General features: G+C 38.9%; 1 protein-coding gene across 2 annotated transcripts in view; it reads right to left on the reverse strand.

Moving 5' to 3' along the window:
- Positions 1–19,350, reverse strand: part of LOC125463164 (semaphorin-3A) — a 409,874-nt gene that overhangs the window by 23,030 nt on the left and 367,494 nt on the right. For both annotated transcript variants that reach the window (XM_048554000.2, XM_048554001.2), the window contains exons 13-16: positions 17,098–17,189; positions 15,176–15,217; positions 12,304–12,461; positions 3,685–3,752 (exon numbers count right to left, since the gene is read on the reverse strand). In XM_048554000.2, coding sequence (XP_048409957.1) covers positions 3,685–3,752; positions 12,304–12,461; positions 15,176–15,217; positions 17,098–17,189 — 360 coding nt within the window. The remainder of the gene's footprint in view (positions 1–3,684; positions 3,753–12,303; positions 12,462–15,175; positions 15,218–17,097; positions 17,190–19,350) is intronic.

Genomic DNA, 19,350 nt, shown 5'->3' on the forward strand with positions numbered 1-19,350 from the left:
CCAGTTCTAACTCCTTCACATGGGTTCTGTAATAGCAATGTGAAACCCATCTTATCCTGCACAGATTGAGAGAGGTTTAAGGGCTTATTACTATTATTCATGAAGAATTCTTGATGCTTAAGATTACTAATCAAACTTTTGCTGCATTCTGGAGACAGATTATGAGAAACTAGCTTCCAGCACTGCAATCTGAAGCTAGCGCTGTATACAATAAGAACCAGTAGGTAACTATCAAAAAGGGGACCTGAAGCATTGACCGTACCTACCATTCCAATGAATCTGAGTACTCACCAGCAGCCAGTATTACTGAGGAATTATTGACAGTTTCTATACAGTCAGTAAGTATGATGCAATGTTAAATTTCTTGATTTTCAGGCAAGTGTTGCTATCTGTCCCTGCACTAGGATAACTCCAGATTCAATACCAAGAAGGACAACAAATTACAGTAAAACATTTTTGGGGAAAGTCTGTGGTTTAGTTCATAGGCATTGAATAAACCATCCATCAGCTACAACCCTGACATTACTAAACTAATTATAAATGTCTCACTGCAGTAAAATTGCTTTTGCGTTTGGACAAAACTCCACTATAGACAGCGAAAGCCTTCAGCTTTCTATAATGCAGAAGAAATACCAGAAAATAATGTTTGAAATCTACACCCCATAATGCTAATTTCGAAACAGATTCAGACTTAATTGTTTTGTGTATTGTTTAAACTGTGTCAGTATTCCGGCTATCCAAAATAGATTCAAACATCTGCAAAAATATTTAACTTTGTATACTAATATTGCAAACACCATTTCACTTTGTGTGTGATATGCAAATGAACTGTATGTAATGTTACAAAGCATTTAACATCTTTAGCTTCTTTTTATAGAATCCCTACAGTATGCAGCTTTGTATACATTTAATTTTCTATAAACACACTTTGCAATGGACAGGATTAATTCATTTGTCAACAAGCCTATGAACGGGTGGACGTACCACATGTGCGATGGGAGATACAGGAGCTCCAGGATTAGGCTCATCAGCCAGATAAGGGCCGACAGAATTCAGGACCAGTGACACTGACTTTCCTTCGGCGGATAATCAGACTCATGAGCGAATGACTGACAATGTCGACGACTTTCAGTACAAGTGCAAAGTTTATAAATGGAAAAGTTGCAGCACCTAATAAAATCTCTGTTCAGAGTTTTCCACCAGATGGCAGCAGTGCCCAACGTTTAGCTCCTGAATGTGGTTGAGATAATCACAGTCTGGAGTTGGTAGGGGAGCACGGTTATCACGTCTTTTACAGTTTGGCTGGACTGAACCAACCATGCACTGCATCTGGAGCAAACAAATTGCAGGGTCTATCTTGAGATATTCTGGGATTCTTTTTAGCAATGTTTGTGGAATGTTGGTGACGAATTCAAAGTCCCAAGCAGAGTTGGCTGCAGTGAAAGTTAATGAACAATCGGCAGTAGTTACCGAAACCAGCATTTAGTGATCTGCCAGGCATCAACATGTTCAAGGATAAGATTGAAGTGGAAGGACTATTATTATTCCACAATGGTGCATCTCTCACTTCTCCACTTCCATTTTACTTCTCTCTGATAGTTTTTAATTCACCACCTTTTAATTGTTACAATGTGAAAGGAAGTTGTTTCCAAGCAGTACCACGTGAAATGTACACAGAATGAAACTGGCCCACACCCTGTGGTACAGGTGAAATATTTCTGAAGTTGGGAGACGGATGATTGGTTACCATAGGAGACATTAAAGTCTAAAGATGAAACTGGCGTTGCAGTGCTCAGTCACAACTTGGCAACAACACAAGAAATATTTCACAGCAAATGCTCAGTCATTTCATTATTAATTGTAATGAGATCACTAGCACTGTTCCCACGGAGGAGGAAGGAATTTATTTACTTCCTAAAGCCATTATTCTAGTCAATAAATTGCACTCTTTTAAACAAAAGCCTTGATACGGCAAATCAGAAATAACTGGATAAACTCAGCAGGACTGGCAGCATCAATGAGAAGGAAACAGAGTTAACTTTTCAGATCCAGTGACCCTTAATCAGAGCCTTCTGAAGTGCCACTGGGGTCAAAACATTAATTCTGTTTCTCTCTCCACAGTGTAACGTAACATGCGCAGTTGTGGTCACTCTTTGTAAGAATCATGAGGAGCCACAGACTGCAGCAACTGGAATGACAGCAGGGATCACACACTGGAGTTAGAAGATCAGGTTAAATAGGCTTTGTAGCCTTTGAAAAAGAGGAAGATTTGAGGTGATCCAATAGTTGTCAAAGATTAAGGGGAACAACTAATTTAATTAAGGCACATTAAGCACATTTCCCATGAAAGTGAGAGAGTCAAGGAGAAATTAAAAGTTTAGGCTTAGAAGGTAAGTCAGACAGGAGGAGAGCTGACTGCTAAGTAGCGTTATCACTGGGCTGTTAAACCAGAGGCCCAGCTAATGTGGAGTGGAATTCAAATTCAATAAAAATCTGCAAATTAGAGTGTTTTTTTGTCAATTGTTCACTCGTCATTTAGGGATGGACTGTTATATCCTTGCCTGGTCTGAACTATATGTGACTCCATGCCCATAACAAAGTGGTTGACTCTTAACAGCACTCTGGGTAATAAGTGTTGGCCTAGCCAATGATGTGGAATGAATTTTAAAACAATCCTTTGACTAAATAGATGGGATCAATGAAGAAGTTACTAATCAAGCATTTTAGAACAGTTTCAGCAGAGAATCATAATGAGGTGAAGTTGCTGCAGGAGAGATGGCGGAATGGGAGAGGGGTAGTGGAGAGTGGTTGTTTTTTAAGCCAGGTGAAGGCTTTCTCTCCTTCTATTTCTAATTTGACTTAGTTTGGTGTGTTTTATTGATGTGGTTCTGTGCCTAGCTATCTAGGGTTTAGACATCAGCAACTCTGACAGTAGGCAATAGATTCAAGAGCTCAGGTCTATCATTACTGCAAGAACAATGTTACCAATGTGCAATATACTCAGTATAGGCAGTCAGCAAGATCACTTACAAAAATAGTCTTGATCAAATTAGCAGTGACCTGAATAAATCGACCATCGGCCTTAACCCTGCTATACTGGGCAAATTGGATCCAATGGCAAGCAACTAATTTCCAAAAAGTAAATTCTGAGCACTTCTACGCATAGGTAATATTTCACTATGAAATAAGAAGGGCTCCCATGTTAACCAAGTTATAAAGTCAATAAGATTATAAATCGTATGCAGTATTTGACTAGATGTGTTTGATCACAGATCCTAGAACAGTGCTTGATTGCTTTAGCATTTGAGAAAGCTAAAGGGAATACTATCTACTCTGAAAGTTAGATGAAAAGGAATAGGGAATTTGGGTTAAGTGTTTTCAGGAATAGACAACAGAGGGTCAGAGAGAGAAGGGAAGATATTGAATCCTTCACAGATTAGATAAGACACAGTTTTTGACCATCTGTGTGTTTTGATGCAGCTTTAACCTCTGATTTCCAACTTAAAACCGATACTTAGGATTCTGCAATGTTTCACCAATATTTCATCAAAAATGGAAACAAATTATTTATCTATGCTTCATCCATCTGAATTGTAAATGTAAAGCACATCATTTAGTAGAAGAATTGTTCAGAAATGTTAGAATGTGGTTCAACCTAAATCAAAAGAGTCATCATGAGCTTACCCTTGTGATGCTGATCAGAACACTGGGTGAGAGGGTCACCATTCCTGATGTCTTGTCTTCTGGTACGTCTGAAAAAGAATGATCAGAGTGAGGTGCGGCAGGTTCTGCTCTTTGGATGGAGGAGATTTTGCTTCTCTGGAAGGTTATCTTTTTAGATCAAATCCAGGATTGGACAATTCCAATCATCTGGCCACTGCTGCGGATCTTTAAGAAACCACTACATCAAGTTAGTCTAATCTTTAGAGTCAAATTAATTCAGAACTGAATGGATCAGTTAAAACTTTGCATCGTGAGATAAATGCATAATACTGTGGATGATGGAAATCCAAAAGAAACCAGAATGCTAGAGAAACTCAGCAACCTCTGGGGTAGTTAGAAACAGACAATAAATGCTGGCCCAGCTAGCAAATGCCCACATCTTATCAATGAAAAAAACAATTAAACCTTCAATATCTGAACTCTTCCTGACTGAAGTATTGCATATGCTTCTGAATTGCAACGTTGAAAGTACCTATTATACACAATGCATGAAAATAGCTCCTGTATTGTTTCATTGACTTGGTAATATACTAACCCTGATTCTGATCCTAGGTGTTAGGCACCATCAAATTCAGAAGCTAATCAGCTAAAATGTGAGTCAATATCTTCTCCTTGCATTGAATATGTATTGATGAGCAGCACAGAAATACAGGCCCCACAGTCACATGGGTAATAAGAACACAAGAGGATAGGATTAGACAAAGTCATTTGAGTAATTAAGTCTCTCTCCCCACAGCCCCTCAAACTATCATGGGTCTTCCTAGATATAGTAGGAACTGCAGGTGCTGGAGAATCTGAGATAACAAGGTGTAGAGCTGGATGAACACAGCAGATCAAGCAGCATCAGAGGAGCAGGAAAGCTGACGTTTTGGGCCTCGACCCTCTGACATTCCACACAGGAGACAGTTATTGTTCAAAGTATGGTATCCCAGCATTCAATGTTTTACGCAGTGTTGTAGCCACATGTAATCAGCTTGACCTTTGAAAATCTCTATTTCCTAATTGATAGTCATCTACTTCTACCCTTTCGAAAAGGTAAAGTTAAGTTTGTTAATTTTAATTGATTTTACACTGAGTCCATAATGAACATTAAAAACAGTTAAGGCTCATTTCTGGCTGATTAAACATAACTTTCAGTTCTACAACAGTGAGGTAGATCTGCAGAATTTTCAAAACATGAACCAATCTTCCTTCAAAATGTCTTTCCATTAATAAAACAAAACAGCTTGATGGCACTGCCTTTATAATTTCTTTGATATTCTGTTCTTTACCCTTTTCATTACATTCCATGCTCAAGACCCCACATAGTATTCCAAAAGTTACCTAAAAGGCTTAAATAATGTTTCCTTTCAACTTGAAGTTGTAGGTGTGGGATGAATGTAGTTAGTGTTCTGATTGTAATCACATTTTTACTGAGTAATAATTTGTTAGTAAACATTGATAGCCATGTTCTAATGTGATACTATTCTCTTTTCTTTGTTAATGTTATCCCTGCCCTGGTATAGGTGTTACCCATTTCTGTTTAATTCCTCTACACTCATCTCCAGACGCAGGGGCTAGATCTATCTAAATCTCTAAACCAGATCTCTTTAAATGATGGTACACAGTGTAGGATTTGTACTTGATCACATCGTTCACCATTAGAAAAATCTATGTTGTATGTGCACTTCCCTAAACTATTGATGAAAATGAAGGGGTGGCTCAGTAGTTAGCACTGCTGCCTCACAGAACCAGGGACCCAGGTTTGATTCCACCTTTGGGTGACTGTCTGTGTGAAGTTTGTACATCCTCCCCATGTCTGCTTGAGTTTCCTCCCGGTGCTCTGGTTTCTTCCCACAGTCCAAAGATGTGCAGGCTTGGTGGATTGGCCATGCTAAATTGCCCATAGTGTCCGGAGATTGTGCAGGTCAGGTGGATTAGTCACTGGAGATACAGGATAATAGGGTGAGGCGGGTGGGTCTGGTAGGATGCTATTTTGAGGGTTGGTATGGGTTCAATAGGCCAAATGGGCTGCAGGCCTTCCACACTGTTGGGATGCTATGATTCTATGAACAGCAGATAAGTCCCTCTAAAATCTTCCTCATTTCCTGTTCTTCATTTATTATTACCTTCTCATTTCTATGGGAATCAAATTTTCCATTCACATCACAAATATTCCTTAAAATAAGAGCTAAATATTAAGAGTGCAGCAGTGGAATGAATTGGAGAGTTCGCCCAAAGAGCCAACACAGTAACAGTGGGTAGAATGCCCTCTTTCTTTTCTAAAAACAGTTTCTGACTGATATAGTAGCATTCTACAGCTGTGTCACAGAGAGTTCCACTTGGAAGAATGATCAACAGCAACAGACAAGCTTACAGGCAAGCTATATTTCCAGCTGAGCTTTTACTGTATGCCATGGCCAGTTCAATGTTATTGTAAGACTCAGAGATCAACAGTTTACACAAATTTCCACTCACCTCGGTACATCCTTCCCTATCTATCTGAATCTGAGCTTACAATGATCTGGTCAAACTGAAACTTTCCAATGCAAGTATTCAACTTTAAAACGTGGAAACAAGGAAATAGATTAGGATCCTAATCAGGATATTGGTACAAATCAGACTGATTCAGACAAATTTGCTCTGACAAGTACAGTAGATGATGTTAATCCCCTTGGCAGGATACAAACAAAAGCAGAATGTAATCCAAAACAAAGTTTATTCAAACAATTATTACATTATCCACTGTTGAATCATATGGGGTTTGAAATAATGTTTTTAAGGAGTCGAAAACAAATGCATTGACAGGTTCATCTGAATTCCTTCCTATCTCAATAAGAGCGTTAACCCTGCAGGTTTATAACTCCATAGATACTTATTCTCAGGGATCCATCACTGTAATACAAACACTACCTTCACTGCACTGTGAAACTCTTTCTCCAGGAGGGAAGCTGTATTAAGAACCACAGCCCAAAATGATTCACATTACAGTTTGCATGACCATTTCATTTCAATTCACCATAAATAACTTCCCAAGCCATACAGATTTATAGCTGGGCTACAAACAGAGTTTAGGCTGGGCTAATAAATGAGGCTTAGCTTCCTGAACTTTGATCTTGCTATTTTGAAAGCACACAAAACATAAAAGTAAGAATTTCTGTAATCCCCGTGAAAAACATCCATTGTCAGGAGGAGAGAATTTCATAATCATGGTGATTGGGTAGTGTTAACACATCTGGAAAATGAAACTTTGCAGCTGCATTTGACACTGGGATCCTGGTAGCCATGCTGCTATTGACACTTTTTTTTTAGGTAACAGGTGTGTTTGACTTTTGACTTTTGATCTTTGTTATGTGGTAAAGTGCTGAATACAAAATCTTATTCTACAGTTTTTATTCAAATTCATATACTTGACACATAAGGATCACTCTTCTTCAATCACAAGAATGGATGCAGCTTGCACAATATGAATTTAATTGTCCATAATTTACACAATAGTTTATTGATCCTTCTTTGAAGAGCTGGTACAGACATGATAGGCCATTTGGCATATTTCTGCATTTTAACAATTCTGTGATTCAAAGTTTCTGGGGCTTCACCTTCCTACTCAATAAACAGTGTTTGATTTTAGTTCAGCATCTATTCAGATCACGGTTCCTACTGAGTTATCTATATTCCTGAGATTCAAGCTCTTGATTAATTTCTGGTACTTTGGAAGCCAACTGAAGAAATAAAATGGAAAGGCGTTGAGAACAGACAGCTTTGCTGAGCTGTTGTCACTGTGCAGTATGTGTTTTGATGTGGGTTTAGCTCAGACCGGGTCAGTGTGGAACTCCCCATGCTGAATTCCCTGACTCAGAGAGAATGGAGTTATAAGCCTGCAGGGTTAACACTTTTGTTGAGATAGGAACAAATTCAGATGAACCTGTCAATGCATTTGTTTTCAGCTCCATAAAAACATTATTTCAATCCCTATATGATTCAACAGTGGATCCTGAAGACTTCCTTTGTTTCGAAGTCTTTTAAAATAAAATCTCCCTAAGTTCCCAGCTACTTGATGTAGAGAATATTTCAATATCTAGACTTGGTGGGATGGAGGGGATGGGGAAAGATGCCAGGAAGAGGATCTCCAGCAAGATCCAATCAATTTTCTCACTCTATCTACCCCATTCCCAAGGCAACTGTATTGATTATAAGTTTATTGTCAGTTTGAAGCTTTGAGAGTTAGTAGGTGGCAGAATATCGTCTAATTCTGAGATCACATAAGATTTTCTGAAAAAAAACACATGCTTTTTCTGCTTTGCTACTCCACAATAACATAGCTGCAGGTCATTTAGCACGTTAGCTCTGCTTTGCCGTTCAATGAGATCATGGCTGATCTAATAACCCTCAAGCCTACTTTCCAACCTCTTGATTGTCTTATTGATTAAAAATCTATCTTAGCCCTGAGAATGCTTACTGACCCAACATCGACAGCCCTACACAGTAAAGAGCTCCACAGATTCACTACTCTCAGAAGAAATCCTTCCTCGTCTCAGTCTCAAGTGGATGATCCTTTATTATGAAATGACGTGGTCTGGTCCTCAACTCCTCCACAGTGGGAAACAATCTCTCCACACCTACCCTGTCCAGTTCTCCAAGGATGTTGTACATTTCAATAAAGTCGACTCTCATTCTTCTAAACTCCAGCGAGTCCAGGCCCAACCTACTTAAGGCCTCCTCATGAGACAGTCCACCCATACCTGGGATCAGCCAAGTGAACCTTCTCTGCATTGCGTCCAATGTGAGAATATTGTTCCTTGGATAAGAGGTCCAAAACTGCTCACAGTATTTCAACTGTGGTCTGACAAGTGCCTTACATAGTTTCAGCAAACCCTTCTTTACTTTTATACTCCATTCCCATGGGAATAAAGATCAGCATTCCATTTTCCTTTGCTATTACCAACTGAAGCTCACAGAATCACAGAATCCCTACTGTGTGGAAATAGGCCCCTTCGGCATAACAAATCCACACCGAACCTTAGGGTGTCCCACCTAGATCCATTCCCACTATAACTCACCTATTCTACACATCCCTGGGTACTATGGGCAATTCAGCATGGACAATTCTTCTAACCTGCACATCCTTGGGACTGTGGGAGGAAACCGGAGCACCCAGAGGAAATCCACCCAGACACGGGGAGAATGTGCAAACTCCACACAGACAATCGCCCGAGGCTCGAATCGAACCCGGGTTCCTGAAACTGTGAGGGAGCAGTGTTAACCACTGAGCCACCGTGCCGCCCCAGCATTATTTACACCCACAGGAAGCTGATTGTACAGAGTTGAATTGGACACACAAGATTCCTTTTTAAGTAGTAATTGAACACAGAGAAAACTGGCTATTATTTGAATAAACAGTCGGTCAAAGTAAATTTTTCCTGGTACTTTGGAATCCAACTGAAGAAATAAAATGGAAAAGCATTGAGAATAGATACATGTTGGCTTTGCTGAACTGTTGTAACTGTGCAGTAGTTTTTTCGATGCTGGTTTTAGCTCAGATTGAACAAACAAAACAGAAGTTGCTGGAAAAGCTCAGCAAGTCTGGCAGCATCTGTGAAGGAAATCACAGTTAACGCTTCGGGTCCGTGACACTTCCTCAGAAGTTCTGCCAGACCTTCTAAGTTTTTCCAGCAACTTTTGTTTTTGTTCCTGACTTACAGCATCCGCAGTTCTTTGGGATTTTATTCAGCTCAGACCGGGTCAGTGTGGAACTCCCCATGTTGAATTTCCTGAACCAGTGAGAACAGAGTTGTAAACCCACATCATTAATGCTGTTAGAGATAATGGGAACTGCAGATGCTGGAGAATTCCAAGATAATAAAATGTGAGGCTGGTTGAACACAGCAGGCCAAGCAGCATCTCAGGAGCACAAAAGCTGACGTTTCGGGCCTAGACCCTTCATCAGAGAGATGAAGGGTCTAGGCCCGAAACGTCAGCTTTTGTGCTCCTGAGATGCTGCTTGGCCTGCTGTGTTCATCCAGCCTCACATTTTATTATCATTAATGCTGTTGTTGAGATAGAAAGGAATTCAGATTAACCTGTCAATGCATTTGTTTTCAGTGCCATAGAAAACATTATTTCAAATCCTATATAGCGCCTAAAGATTCGAAGGAAGATACTGAATGAACAGATTTTTGGTCTATGCCTGAACACTCGCACCTCCCCAAAACCGCATGATTCCTTCTCCATCCCCATTCAAATGGGGAAGAGCAACACACTGCCAAAGTCTCTAATGTGACAAAACGGATTGGGATCCCTATATTAAAATAGTTCCTTTCACCCTGAATCCTGCAAGACTTGTAGCAGATTCATGTTGAATCCAGATTGTTGAACAGAATATTCTCTGGACAGAGCTTCACCGTGTTTTAAATGCATTTAAATCAAAGTTTCATATTTAATAAACATGCACAGTGCAGAGTTTTGACTTCATTTGATCTCAACATTAAGGTCCCACCCAAAACTCAAATCCTGACACTTTATTCTCCCTAGTGTATTGAAAAATCAGACTCAGTCAAGTATATGACATTTTCAGGGAAATCACTGTTTCTGCTTTTTTCTCCCCCGATATCTCTGTTTAAAGACATGTCACCACTCACCATTATGACACTGTACTAATTAATCAGCAGTTACATAAGGTTTCACAAAACATCAAAATTCGGTGCTTTTTATGATATTGTTAATATGAAAGTTAGTCTAAATTAACAATTGCACCCATTTGGAACCTCTCAATATCAGTGCATCAATCAGTATCACGGTCCTCTATCACACAAAACAGCTATGAACACAGAACTCAATCAGCCACATTAAACAACAACTGCCAAGCTGTTGTGTTTGAATGATCCAAACATCACCAGCCTGCTGAGGAAACTGAACCAGCTGAGTCATGAAATCTCTTCTGGGTACAAACTGATTCTCTAACAAAGCCATCTCTATTGATTCAAATAATTCATAGTCACAATTTTCACATACCGAAGGGAATTGACAAAAGTGGCAATAGGCAAATTGTTCATTCTATCAAAGAATGAAATGATGATGACATATCAGTTACAAATTAACACAGAGGTTTATTTTGCATAAAGAGTATGAGACTTGTGAAAAATGTATCAGTGAATACTAATGAAAGTCGTAAAAATGAATTGAGACAAAAAGAGAAAACCCTCAAATCTGGCAGACTATGTGGCAAGAGAAACAAAGTCAACATTTTGTTTCTGATATGATGGCTATTCAGAGTTCTGAAGAAGAGTCATATCAGATTCAAAATGTTAACTCTGCTTTGCTGTCCACAGATGTTGCAAAATTTGGTGAGGTTCTCCAGTAATTACAGTTTTTTCTGGATCTCCAGCATCCATTGTGTTTCACTTTTGTAATAGTAAAAATGAATTAATTAGGAAACGAGCTCAGTGGAGTACAATATTCTTGCAACTCAGTCACAGACGCACGGAAAATTGATGTTGCTCATTTGGTCATCTTCTGAGCCACACACAATATTGAGTTGTGTTAAAGGTGTAGCAGTGGGTGTGAGTATAGATATCACTTGCTAGACCACAAACAGAGTTCTGAGAAATTCCTCTCTGTCCTTGAAGTTGAATGTGAAAGAGTCTCAGGAGATCACAGTGACCCTGAGGTACATTACCAAACATTACAACTACTTGCAGTACATATAAAACATTTTATGACTGTTTTGGGGTTATTTTCTCTTACTCTGATGGAAATAAAATCTTTCACAAGCACCTGTAAGTCCTTGGTGTCAGTGATATTGTCTAAAAGAGGCTTTAAGAGTTGGGTTCCCTCAAAATGGAATTTTAAGCAGTGAGCTGTTATTCCAGTAATTTCCATTCACCCAACATTTTAAAGCGTAGGATATTTCTAAATACAGGCATTTTCCTGTTAATGAATTATTTAGTTTGGGTTCCTAAACATAGTTATGAGTTCTGATTGATCAGATCTATGTTCACGATCAGTGCTTTTAGAGAATTTTAGACTCAAGCCTGGATGGAGATGCACAGATCAAGTCTCTGAATTTATTATTTGAAACTAAGGGCTTCATGGCTATGTGATAAGAAGGCCCAATAGGAAACATTCAGTCATAAAACAACCCCATAAATTCACAAAAACATAAACCTCAATCTGTAAAGAGTATATGGAAAACATTTGAGAATACCAGATTTTCTTGTGGTCACTGAGTGGGAATCTGTCTTCAATGCTGTGACAATGAGCAGCCAAAATACTGGAACATAAAACAAAAATACTGCAGCCTGCTTAAGGTTCTTTTAACATGTAAAGTGAACAAGTGATTTACTGAATTATAGCTGTCACAAAGGGACCAAGAGTAGTGATTGTGACATATTGCCAAATGTAATTATGTTGACACCCTGGTGCTGTACTTCTGCTGTCAGCAGTGCCCATCTGCCTGGTATTTCCTCACTTGCTGCTCATATAAATATTTACCATTGCTATGAAGGTTTCCAACTGAGGGTTTGTGCTACACAACATCTTGCGAGCAAAACTTTCTTAACTAGGACAGGAGCAAATACCAAAGCAATCTGAAATTATTCCTACCTTTTGGCAGTGGGGAAATATCTGGAACATGAGAATCCGTCCCAGGCACAGTAGGGGTCCCTGGCAAGACAACACTCTGCACATGCCTTTCCATAAACATCACATCGATGTAAGGGGAGCTGTGAGACTCCAAACGCTGAGCCAACATACAGTTGTTGCTGAAAACAAAAGAAGTAATATTGGCATGAGACATAATTGTAGGGGTACAGTGGAAAGAGAATGAGAGCTGAGCAGGGAATATCAACATCTCATCTCTGCTTGCTTTTCAATGAGCAACAAGAAAATCAAAAGCCAAGACAACCCTGTCAATCATTACTGCCACGTGAGTTTCAATTCAATTTACACTGACACAGAGAATAAAGTTACAAAAATCAGTTATTAACTTTATGTTCAACATGACCATTCTGTTACCTTTCGAGCAACTTTGGTTTTGTTCCTAGTCTATCCAACCATTCTTCATTGCTAAAATCTCCCATTTCAGGCAACATCCTGGTGGTATTCCAAGGTGTGGTCTAACCAAAGTACTATAAAAGCTGCAGCATAACTAGACTATTCTTAAACTCAGTGCCCCTCCCAATGAAGGCAAGTATGCCACAGGCCTTTTTTTAACTACCTTATCTATCTGTGCTGCCACCTTCATTGACCTGTGGGCCTGCACACAGGTCCCTCTGCATATCAGTACTCATAAGGGCTCTGCCATTTATTGTATAATTTCAACCTGTACTTGACCTTCCAAAATGTATCATCTCATATTTGTCCAGATCAAAATTCATCTGCCATTTTTCTGCCCATGCCTCCATCTGATCTATATCCTGCAGTACCCTCTGACAATCCTCCTCATTATCTGCAACTCCACCAATCTTTGTGTAACCCACAAACTTACTAATTAGACCAGCTACATTTCCTCCAAATCATTTATATAGATCACAAACAGCAGAGGTCCCAGCACCGATCCCTGTGGAACACCACTAGTCACAATCCTCCATTCTAAAAAGCGTCCTCCTACCGCTACCCTTGGTCTCCTATGGCTAAGCCAGTTTTGAATCCACCTCACCAGCTCACCCCCAATACCATGTGACTCCGCCTTTTGTACCAGTCTGCCATGAGGTAACTTGTCAAAGGCTTTACTTATTGTTGGGAGCAACTTGCTGCATCTTTTAACTAAATGATATTCTTGCCTATTAAGGAGGATTATTGTTTACTAATTACCTTATTAACAGCATATCTCACCTCATTAATACACATCTTCCCATCTTACAACTGGCTGTGGATAAACTACACATTAAGAATTCCCAACATGGCAGTCAAAATGGTTCCCTGGCAACTTCAGATCACTGCTGGCTGTGAAGAGCCTCCAAGTTGGACACTGGGTACCAACATCTCAGGGCACTTTCCATTGGCACGAGCCATAGGCACCCAGTTTCTATGGACAATGGCATCTGACATGTGTCAGCCTCCAGGAACCACCATGACACGTCACAGATCCATTACAGTTTTCCCATGGCTAACCCACCTAATCTGGGAGGGAGGTAGGATGGTACAGCGGATGTGAAAATGGTAGAGCATGAGCCTTGGTGGGAGGGGGATGCATTAGCAGAGAGAGAGTGAGTGTGAAGTATCAGCGAGAAAATGGTGGCACTTAGGCTGGTGGAGTTGAGAAGGTCATTAACCTACATCCTACAGGGAACTATCCTGGGATGGCCTGGAATTACAGTGCTTGTCCGGGTGCACACCGGAATTTTAATGGTGTGCAGACAGAAAGGATGATGGTCAATTCTGGGATTTTCCAACAGTGGCCAGTTGTTCTAAGAATGGCGAGTGTTGGAATCTCACAGGAGGACAGCCATTGGGCCAGAGTAGGTAGTTAATAACACAAATTTGCTAAGATACAGTGAGAGATCTCACGGGGCATTGCGGAGAGGTACCATCCATGAAACTTGGCACAACTGACACTTCAGCAAATAAATGTAAGATTGTTACTGTGTGTCCTAACTCTGTGCTTCCAGTTAATTAACCAATCCTCTGCTCAGGTGAACATATAGCTGCCTACCATAAGATCCTATTTTATGTTTTGATCTTTGATGTCGCATCTTACCAAAAATCTTTTGAATATCTAAGCCCATCATATCCACAAGATCACCTTTCTTTCATGTTGTTTACTTCTTTCTCAAAATAGTCTAACATGTTCTTCATGTCAATTCTGTAGATCATATAGCAAAGCTTGAATTCCTCTCAGCTTGCAGTCTGAGACCAAACCAGCACATATGACGGTTTGAAAAATTTTTCAATAGTGAACCCTAATGCATTGATAATAAAGTGCCTAAATTATCTGAAACATGGAAACCTAAGAAAAAAATATGAACATATTTCAGAAAATCTGCCATTACTGAGAACTTGATTAACAACTTCAGTATTTTACTTATTAAGGCAATATAACATAGATATAACATAGTGTGGAGCTAGAGGAACACAGAGGCTTCCTGACCCAAAACATCAGCTTTCCTGCTCCTCTGATGCTGCCTGGCCTGCTGTGTTTCTGCAGCTCCATACTGTGTTATCTCTGACTCCAGCATCAGCAGTTCTTACTGTCTCTGAATATGTAAATGCAGGTTGTTGTTGCATATGCCAGGGCTGTGGGCTGTGTAATATTGTCTGTAATCTGAGCTGCTCTGTACCTGAGTATCCATAAACCTTTCTTCTAAGTGGAGAGGATGTTACATTTTGTGCCAGGTTTATCCACCCTCGCTTATTGAACGGCCCGTTAACAGCCGAGTGAAAGTGAGGTAGACTCCTGCCTCAGCATCAGGAGTACTGCCAGCTAGCTTTTGGAGCATTCCACCTGTTTACTGTACAATATCAAACTAAATCTCACCTGTTTTGTAGAAATTTTCAGTGTTGTGATAGGTGTTGGCTCCTGTAAGATAAAAATGAAAATACCACTGGTTTGTGCTTTTAGCTCATTGTAAAAGTTTGAAATATCACAGACATTGCTTATTGTCGTATCTAGAGACCTCACGGGGACAACTTAATAGTTCAGATCTCAGAAAGAAAGCAAAATGTCCATCAGTTAAATGTTTGTCCAATCATGCAAGTAACATTTTGTTGCTGACATTTTGTTAATAATAATTCCGATAATTAATAACATCAGAAATTCAATCTTCAGATGCTTAAAGATTCCCAGTTATTTATAGTTTACTAGCATAATGCTCATTTCAGCAACAGAATGGTTGTCCTTCCTTCAAATTCATTTCTGGAAGTTTAACAATGCAATTACTCATCGAACATTTTTTGCTGAGTTTCTGTTTTGGGTCTAATTGGGATATTGCTTGGTTTAAGCTGCACCTCAAGTTCCTTCAAAAGTAATTTTACATTTTCACAAAGGTAATAATACACACCCATGGAATTAGCTAATGTAGCACAACAATGGGCTGAAGGGTCTCTTTCCATGCTGTAAAAGCTTAGTTATTTCTTTCTTCTCATTAAAAGAGTACACTTTGCATTTAAAAAAGTGGTAACCTAAAGCTTTATTAATAGAACTAAAAATTATGCTTTTACAATAAAAATAAGCATTTTAATGAGTGTAATCCTCTGCCCATTCAAAGTTAAAAAGTTGCAGATAACTGTTTTTCAAAAAATTATACAGAACCATTTAATAGTTTCATTGGTGTGCTCTGTCAATTAAATATTTGATGACATGAAAAAAATTTTCAAAAGGTTTTCCAATCAATACTTCTCTATTGAGAAAAATAAACTCAATTTGACGCTTCTCTAGTGTGATTGACAGAGTGCAGCGATATTGATCTCAGAATATAGCCACTCATCCATGTGTGGCCTATTTTAGGCAAATTGAATCATGAATCAGCAAAACAGATCACAGAGAATGTGATTGTGAGAAGTCATGGGTTTTCCTCACCAATGTATTGCATTCCTTGAATGTGCGTGCTGCTTTGGCATCTTCTGCCAGATTTCAGTGGAACCTCAGCATAAAACTATCAGCAGTGAACAGAAAGCTGCCCTCATGTATTTCTTTGAAACAATTTCTCCTTCCACACCATTCTACGTTGTAGAGTTTTAACAGGAGGCTCGTGCCTGTCAAGTGCAGCTTTATCCCTAATTGGTAAAAAATCAAATCTGCTTTAAACACCAGGCACTCATCCAATTTCTTCAGCTCCCAGTCACAAGTGTTTTTGTCAATGTGAGGACTTGGTCATTAAACTTAAGCTAAAATTCAGACACAGCACAAATCCTCATGAGCAGTACATGTAAAGCTAAGGAATGTACTGTGATTTCCTATTCATTCTTACCTACTGCTTTATACAAGTAACCTTCCTCACTTCTGTACATTTAAACAAAAGACTTTTTAAGTCTAACTATATTGCCTGTGTTTTTTCAATTCCTTTCTATAAAACAGAAATCTGTAAATAATCTATTTATCTAAAATTAATTTGCCTTATCACAGAAAGTGATTGTAGTGTTTTTCTCCGTGAATGTCAGATTGTATAAGTGTTGGTGGATCCAGGGATAACGACAGTTTTCATTGAATCACTCACATCATTAAATCTTAAGCATGCATCAGACAATCAGAAATCGTCTGGAGATCAGAAAAGTCAAGTTGTGAGTAAGAATCAGATATTACCAGCTACCATGATTGTAACAAATGCCAGTCATTTGGTCATGGTTAGTGTCGCCCCCTTGAGGAATACTGTAAAGGGCAGAGCTGTGATGATAGGTGGATTGCTAGTGTTTTTTTGCAAGAGAAAGCTTTTGGTTGATTAGAAAAATAAGAACTCTCACCCTCAACACTGTCAATTCCTCAAGTAAAACCTCCTCAAGGTCGTGCCAAGTCTCCCGGGGAATAGAGACCACCTTCAGAACTGTCCCCACATCTTAAAGGAATGATGCAGAAAACACAGATTAATTTATTATTCTGTCTGCATTTTATATTAGACATTATCTTAATGTCTGACAGATTGATAAAGGAGGTTCATTACGATATACCAAATGTGTTTGTTACACTTAAAATCCATAGCAATTTCCCTCAAATATGTACATCATTGTTTTATTTCCAGAAATGCTTTTCTCAACATTCTGCTAGTCACTGTGAGAATCAAACTGTTGCACATTCTCTTTAACTTAAAAATAATGCAGCAACATAAATGGATGTACATTCTCCTTTTCCTCTATGGTAGGGTGATTTATCATTGTTCTAGAGCTTCTGATGAGGTTAGGCTCAATACACTGCAGTTCAATATTGACTCCAATTCTCCAATCCTCCATCCATTCAATCATTCTAATAAGTTCCTTGTCTCATGTCACTGATGGAAGCATAGAGTGACAATAAATGCCAGAAATGAATTCTCATGCTGCAGTTTATTATCAATTCAAAGTCATGTTTGCAGTGAGGGTTGAATGCTCAATCTTCTACTTTGGTAAGAATGGAATGAACTGAAACAACTAGGGTGTGGAAGGGGGAAAATCAAAATATTAGATGAGACACAATTAGCCTTGTTTAATACCCCGCTGCTGCGGAGGATGCAATGTGTGATTAATTTGTGCTGTTCCCTCCAATGTAGGTACCACACCAAAACAGCACATGCAGCATTGAGAAACTTAACGCTAGTCAAATTGAATTTTATAGTCCAGTGATCCAAGAGTTTTTTTAATCTTTCTTCCTTCCTTCCCATGAAGGTAGCATTTATTTCCACCAGTATTATTCAATGTAGGCATTGCCTACACTTGAACCCAGAATGAGCGTCAGAAGACAATGTTGTGGTGGGAAACTCCTGGTTAAGTCTGACCTCACATTCATCTATGTACGTACCACAGCAGGAATGAATGGTAAGTGACCAAGAGCACTGAAATCCAGTTAACCTCCCTCTGCACTTACCAGGCTAGCCCAACCATAAAACTCTCAACTTCCACTCTGAGTGAGAATCATACCAGTTTGTTTGTACACCTTCACACTGCCCAGCTCTTGTCCAAAAAGATGTTGAGGACTGAAATTATTTGTATCTCAAAAGGCTTTTAAGAGCTGACTCAAGTCCATCCCTGCACATTTGCAGGTCTCTGTTTATAAGCTTGTTTCATATAATAGCCATTTTATAAAAGTTTAATGAGGATATGGTCTGAAGGGAATGGATTGTTATTTGCATTTTCTAAAATAAAAGTAGAAAATGAGTTTAAAAAGAAAGGAATGAATCTTTAAAGTACAATTGATGTGTTAATTAAAGCAAGGTATTTCTTTGAAGGTATTTCAATCCGCCCAAAGTGAAAAGATGAGTCTTTTCAGATTAATTATTTTTGATAATCTCACATTTATTTTTATGAAATGAATTATTTTACCTCGAAGAAACATTATTTGTAATTAAAATTACCGGAAATATTGTGCCTCTCCTGTGTTAAAAAAAATCACCTGCACAACATTATTCAAATTAAGAAAAGTACAAATGTATTGTGTACTTTTAACTGAAAGTCTGGCCCTTCCTTTAATCTTCAAGAATAATTGTTCAATTTGATTCATCATTAAGGTATTTCAATAGTGTGAGATCAGGGGAAGAGTGTGGAGCCTCAAATCAAGTTCAGAAGAACTAATCAAACTGTTGGCAGACAGCCATCTCCTGACACCAAAGCAGAATATGTTAAAGATTTTACATTGACAAGTTCTCTTTGGCACTGCACACATTTTCGAACACAATGCCTAAGGTCATTTTTGTTCTGATCTCACCTCTAGGTTGGCTGTAAGATTGCATTCCTGATTATTTTTAAATGCAGCGACTTCACCTTCAACACTAAGCTCACTGAATTGTCCCTGTTCATCGTATCACAGTTGTGCAGATGGTTTTGATGGAATTAACTATTTAATGGCTCTGTACATGCAAACTGAGCTGGAACTTTGGTGTTGCATCACTTTGTATGATATGCAGAATTATATAATCAACCTTTTATTAAGTAATCAAGTTAACACCAACCAATCAATTCAGACAGATCATAAACTGTCAGAATGAAGTTTGAGCAGTTTATCACAGCAAGCTGAGCAGTTTGTGGTAT

The sequence above is a fragment of the Stegostoma tigrinum genome, chromosome 25, assembly GCF_030684315.1.
Source record: "Stegostoma tigrinum isolate sSteTig4 chromosome 25, sSteTig4.hap1, whole genome shotgun sequence".
NCBI lineage: Eukaryota > Metazoa > Chordata > Chondrichthyes > Orectolobiformes > Stegostomatidae > Stegostoma > Stegostoma tigrinum.